This window comes from Chaetodon trifascialis, chromosome 20 (genome assembly GCF_039877785.1).
Source record: "Chaetodon trifascialis isolate fChaTrf1 chromosome 20, fChaTrf1.hap1, whole genome shotgun sequence".
NCBI classification, from domain to species: domain Eukaryota; kingdom Metazoa; phylum Chordata; class Actinopteri; order Chaetodontiformes; family Chaetodontidae; genus Chaetodon; species Chaetodon trifascialis.
In genome coordinates, this window is record NC_092075.1 from 11224764 (window position 1) to 11231105 (window position 6342).

Here is a 6342-nt window from a genome sequence, read left to right on the forward strand (position 1 = left end):
TTCACTTCACTCTGCTCTTTTCCTGTGCTGCCGGACAGACAAAGAGCTGGACAATCAAGCAGAGCGAGAGGGTTCAGGAGGAGGCACACAAACACAATCGCATCAGTTTGATTGTGGAGCGCCACAAGCTCGCATCACAATAATTTGGCAACAACAAACAGTTTGTGGAGAGTCAGTGATGGTAAAAGCAGAGGAGACGGGAATCGTCCCTCATCTTTATAATCAGAGGAAGGCCGAGATGAGAGGGGGAGGGTGGAGGAGGCAGAGATGGAAGGGTGGAGGAAGGGATCAGTGGATCAACATTGTTGAGTGATACAGTAGTTGTGTCTAAAGGTCGGTGCCCTGGCGCCACTGCTGCCAATCTGCTGAGAGACGGAGCAGACTGAAGACTGAGCTGTCCCACCTGGGCCAAAAAATACACCCAAGAGACACTGAAGAAGAAGAAGAAGAAGAAGAAGAAGAAGAAGAAGAAGAAGAAGAAGAAGAAGAAGAAGAAGAAGAAGAAGAAGAAGCTTTAAAGTTGAAAAAACATCCCCTCATGCCACAGCAGGATAACATGTTTTCTGTATCAGCTTGTTCCAACTCTTCATTAAACTGAATGTACAATGTTTACGGTGAAATATTCAAGCAGTGTGCCGTATTTTTACAGTTGCATCATTCAATCTTGTAGAAATATTCAGGACGTCTTCTGCATTTAAAACACTCATGCACAGCAGATCTTTTATTTCATAGCATGCGTTGATATATTTCTTTGTTTTTATCATTTGCTACCCGTGCTTTTAATTAATGTCACTTTATTGTGTATCACACTGGCTGTCATTTATCAGTTTGGTTGTTTATTAGACACTTTTCTGTGAATAGAGACACCTAAATGCATGATGACAATTAAGATAATCTATTTATTTTTCTTCTTAAATAAACAAAACCTAAGTAAATTTAAAAAAAAAATCTAAACGTCCTTCATTTTAAATCCTTTGTCTTTAAAAAAATTAATAGAGTGTAAATGCAATTTAGCACTTTGACTGAAGGCTATTGTGTGGTTTAGTGTGGTATTATTGTATATTTTCAATTTAAGGTCTGAGGTCAGAGTTTTGTCAAACCTACATTTCATCAAAGTGAAACTAATCTTTATTTTCCTTTTAGTTTGCGGTTGTACTTGTTCAAGCATGTACAGACATGAAGACCCTGACAGAAATGTAAATGGTGCAGCTCATCTGCATTTCAGCAGAGTGCTTGGGTTCCACAAGGACTCTCAATTGATATTAAAATTGAGTACCTCATGAAACTTGTCATGCCCAGACTTGACTCATGGGCTACGGTCCATATGTGTCTAATTCACTCTTGTTCCCTGAAGTGAAAAAAGTGTTTTTGAATGATTATTAATGATGTGTAGTTTAGACAGAGCTTCATTTTGCTCCTGTCAAGATTGATTCCTGTAGCTCGTACTTTGTACATGAAAAGTGAAGAGAAAAGAATCGATATCCTGAAAAATAAAGTACTGGAGTTTCAACCCATAGTACATGAAAGAAAGTGACTCACATTATGTAGTGAAGCACAACTGAAATGAATGGAGAGAAAAGTGGGCGTGTACGCAGTGAAAGAGCATGTTCTTCAGAGCAGAGAGGAGGAGCGCAGTGGGAGGGAAGGGGGGGGGTCCTGGGAGGACACATGTCTGGGGGGCGTATAAAAGGGTGGGCAGATTACACATGAAGCAACAGACTTCACAGTGCTGACAACGACTGTGGACCCATCTGCACCACACCAAGTTTTCTGTTTCTTAGAAAAAGGATAAGAAGAGAAGAGAATGGAGATGGAGCCAACTGAGGGTCCTTATGAGTACTACGACTACGAGGATTCAGAAAACTCCAGCATGTGTGACTATTCTGAGTGGACGCCGTCGTACTCCGTCATCCCGGTGCTGTACATGCTTATTTTCATCCTCGGCCTCTCTGGAAATGGGGTGGTCATCTTCACCGTGTGGAGAGCCCAGGGTAAGAGGCGAGCCGCTGACGTCTACATCGGCAACCTGGCCCTGGCTGACCTCACCTTTGTGGTCACTCTGCCTCTGTGGGCTGTTTACACAGCCATGGGCTACCACTGGCCCTTTGGAGTGGCCCTTTGTAAGATCAGCAGCTACGTGGTCCTGCTCAACATGTATGCCAGTGTCTTCTGCCTCACCTGCATGAGCTTCGACCGCTACCTGGCCATCGTCCACTCGTTGTCCAGCACCCAGCTGCGCACCCGTGGCCACACACAAGCCTCCCTGACAGCCATCTGGCTGCTGTCTGGTCTCCTGGCTGCCCCGACTCTGATCTTCCGCAACACCAAATATGACCAAACCAGCAACCGCACATCCTGCGCCATGGACTTCAGCCTGGTGTTGACCAACAAGAGTCAACAAAAGCAAGAGAACCTGTGGATCGCTGGTCTCAGCATCTCCTCCTCAGTTCTGGGCTTTCTCCTACCTTTCTTGGCCATGATGGTGTGCTATGGCTTCATTGGCTGCACCGTCACCCGCCATTTCAACACTCTGCGCAAAGAGGACCAGCGTAAGAGGAGGCTGCTGAAGATCATCACCACGCTGGTAGTGGTGTTTGCCGCCTGCTGGATGCCCTTCCACATCGTGAAGAGCGCTGACGCCCTCTCCTACCTGGACCTGTTTCCAGATACCTGTACCTTCCTTCGCTTCCTGCTGCTGGCCCACCCGTACGCCACCTGCCTGGCTTACGTCAACAGCTGCCTCAACCCCTTTCTCTACGCCTTCTTCGACCTACGCTTCAGATCCCAGTGTCTGTGCCTACTCAACCTAAAGAAGTCCTTGCATGCAAGCCCCGCCAGCTCCCTGTCCTCTCAGAAAACAGAGGCTCAGTCTCTGGCCACAAAGGTGTGACGACAGCTGAGGGCCCAGATGCACGCTGGGAAAGAGGTGAACAATGCAAAACAATGCAGGTAAATCAAATCTTAACAGTGCTGGGTGGTCAGTTACACGGCGTCACCTTTGCTCCTCTCTGACTCTGTGGACCAGTGAAGACGCCAGTCAGGCTCGTGGTTTTGGGGTCTGACCACACTCAAGCTCCAGCCTCACTTTCAGTAGCAGGGCAGCAAAACTGAACTATTTAATACAAGGGACCAAGCATGAACCAGACTTTTCAAAGGGACCTCATGCTCATGTTCCTTTTAGTTCTCCTGTGGACTTTATGCAAAATACTGAGCTTTGAACTCTGTCCTCAAGTCCCAGTGAAGCGTATTGCTCATGCATTTGCCCCTGCTGTTCTTGTTTTCATTTGTAAGCACTTCAGGTGTGATTTCTGTCAGACTATCCTACTCTTCAGCTCAGTCTGTACTATCTGCATCACAGCCAGCAGTGTGTGTGTGTGTGTGTGAGATGTAGAGTGTTGGAGTCTGATAAGAGTGTTGTAAGGAGAGACGGAGATAGTGGTTGGCGGCGGGGGGGTCCCAGACAGACAGACAGATGGCAGCTGACAAATGTTTTCAAGCTGGTGGAGGGTCCAATTAAAAGGTGACTGCTTTGACAGTCTGCTGGTGTGTGTGTGTCTGTCTGTGTGTGTGTGAAGAATGAGTTTGCGCATGTTTGTTGAGTGTTAGAATGACAATGAATTTGCTCCTGACAAAAACATGAAAGCATTTTGTGAATACACATTATTTTGAAATGATGTTGATGATTTGTAATAAAAAAAAAAGGTGCTTTGAGTCTCTCTCTGGTCTCCCTCTGTTACTTGTGATAGCTCGTTAAGTCTTGCTGGAATGTATTTTCTCCCATCCAGTGAATGTGCGTCTTCCTGTTGGTGCATTGCTGAGGGGAGTCAGTCCCCCTTCCATTGTGTTTCACAGGGCCGAAATCAAAGCATATGTCTGCAGGAAATGCACGTTCGACTTCTGTTTCCCTCTTCAAGCATGTTTGTTTCTTCTCCTCTTACAATTTAGCCACACAAACAATCAGTGAGCACAAAAGTTGCTAAATTGGATCAGCCGCAGGACATCTGGCTTTGTTCCAGAGATGTTAAAGTCTTTCTGAGGGTTAATTACCACAACTTCAGGACTGTTTTAGCTGTACCGATACATCCCAAAATGCACCTCAAAGAGTATTTCCAGGTCATTAGTCTATCCTCATTAATGATGTGATATTTTAATGTGTGGTTTTTGGCGAACAAACGCCACAACAGGTTGTTGAGCTTTAAATTACAATTCAATGATTAACCATTTCGACTGCAATGAGCTTTTTACAGGATGTAATCAGCAACAGAAGGAGACAGAGGGATTGGGCTAATCCTTGCTCACTGATTTGTATTGGAGGTCGACTATCTGCCCCTGTCTAATACCTGTGATAGAGAAAGGCTTAGTCTAAATCGTCTACATTTACAGTTCACTACAGTGTGCCATTATGGACAAATGCTTAGCTCCTCATAGAAGGAAAAAGTCATCTGTGCCTTTCAGAAAAGGGGCTTTTCTGTGTGGAGTTTGCATGTTCTCCCTTTGTTCACCTGGGGTATCCTCCTTAAAAAAAAAAAAAAAACCATTAAAAACATGCAAGAAGATCACCACCTGACCAATGGTGACAAAGAGAACTGGGTCCCCGGGCGCCGCTGTCGGCTGGCAGCCCACCGCTCCTGGTCTGCCGCGGAGGAAGGACGTGACGGGATGGGTTAAATGCAGAGAAACGAATTTCACAAATGCATGGCGCGTGCAGTTTCCCCACCCTGTAACTCTGTGTGCGACTGTGACGAATAAAGGGATGTCTATCTTTCTTTCTTTCTTAAATTCAGACAGGTGAAATGTAAAAGAAGTCCAACAGCTGCAGCAGCATTCACTCTGTCTCCTTCATTACCGTCTCAGCTCGAGCCAAGACTCAAACACAAAGATGCGAACAAAACCTCTTTTCAACACATCCCTGAATTCAGGCTTGAAAATCTGTACATAGAAGACAGAGAACGTCCTCGAAACCAGTTGCATTTCACAACTTTCGTGGGACAGAGGTTAACAAAACCCATGCACTGGAGAGTCTGCACAGGTTTTATTGGTGAAACAGCATACAGTACGTTTTTAAATTCATGCAGCAGCTATTTTTTACAAGATGACTTGTCACATTACCCTCCACCTGTCAGCATCAAAGTCAAAGCCCTCTGTGAAAGATAATCTGGATAGATTGTTTTCAAGTTTTATGAAGCCAATGTGATCCCGTTACCAAGACTTAAAGGCATGAACTTTGCCGAAGCTAGAAGCAAAGTGCTGCAAGAGAAAAGGGGGATTTGTGCCCTTTGATCCTCCATAGACTGGGTGTTTGTCTGAGATGACTGTTCAGAAGTGATTACACAAATGTTTTCATTCCTCTGTAATGACAGAGTGTGAAAATGAAGTGTGTCTATGCTGGAACCAGGCTCGCCGCAGGGGATCACAAGGGTATAAACAGTCTACTTTCCCCCTCTCAAATAAGTGACAAACAACTAGAACAGCTTTATATGTAAAAACATGCACAAGCATAAATAATCGACCCCTTCCTTCAGTCAAATTCTTTATAAAATGTGTTTTCTGGATTGATAACCTGAAGATTTTTGTGTTGGTAATTTCTGCATCTGTCCGTGCAAAGATGAGCAGCAGTGTTGTCTGAAAACAAAAATCAAAGCTTCATAAAATAAGGACAGATAACAATCGCATTCACTAATTATATCAATAATGCTCTCTTGTCGACAACCTAGTCAACACTTGCTGTCATTTTATTCACCTCTAACAGTCTGTTTTACTTTAAACCAAATATTTTTAGATCATACAAAATGGGTTAGGGGTTAGGGTATCCTTCCTTCCTGCCAGTGATAACCAAGATCTACACATTTGGTGAACCAGAATTAAGTGTTTATGGGTTTAGAAGATGATCTTACCTTTTAAACTAAATAAACTATTAAAAAAAAAAAAAAAAAAAAAAACTAAATTGAAAACTGGGCTGTTTTTCTGAGCTCATTGTAAGTTGACTTTTTAGAGATATGTGGTTCTTACAGAACAGCAACGCTACAAACGTGATGATCTGATATAATAAAAAAAATATGACGTGTCACTGCAGACTGACAACTCAACACTATATGAATTTGTTAAATTACCACAGCAAAATCCAGCAATATCAATCCAGAAATTCATATATAATGGTCAAACACAGACAGATTTTGCAGAATGAGGACTTTTACTTTTGATACTTTAAGTACATATTGCTGATGCTACTTACATATTTTTAATTAAGTCTTGAATGCAGGACTTCTACTGGTAAGGGAGTATTTTCACAATGTGGTATTGGTACTTTTACATAAGTAAAGGATCAGAATACTCATCCCACCA

At 43.5% G+C, this 6342-nt stretch overlaps 1 protein-coding gene across 1 annotated transcript; it reads left to right on the forward strand.

The window, feature by feature from the left end:
* Nucleotides 1–1719: 1719 nt before the first annotated feature.
* LOC139349228 (apelin receptor B-like) lies at nucleotides 1720–3711 on the forward strand. The gene has a single exon (XM_070989833.1). It carries the CDS (start codon nucleotides 1805–1807, stop codon nucleotides 2888–2890), a length of 1086 nt encoding a protein of 361 aa, XP_070845934.1. The 5' UTR covers nucleotides 1720–1804; the 3' UTR covers nucleotides 2891–3711.
* Nucleotides 3712–6342: the final 2631 nt, after the last annotated feature.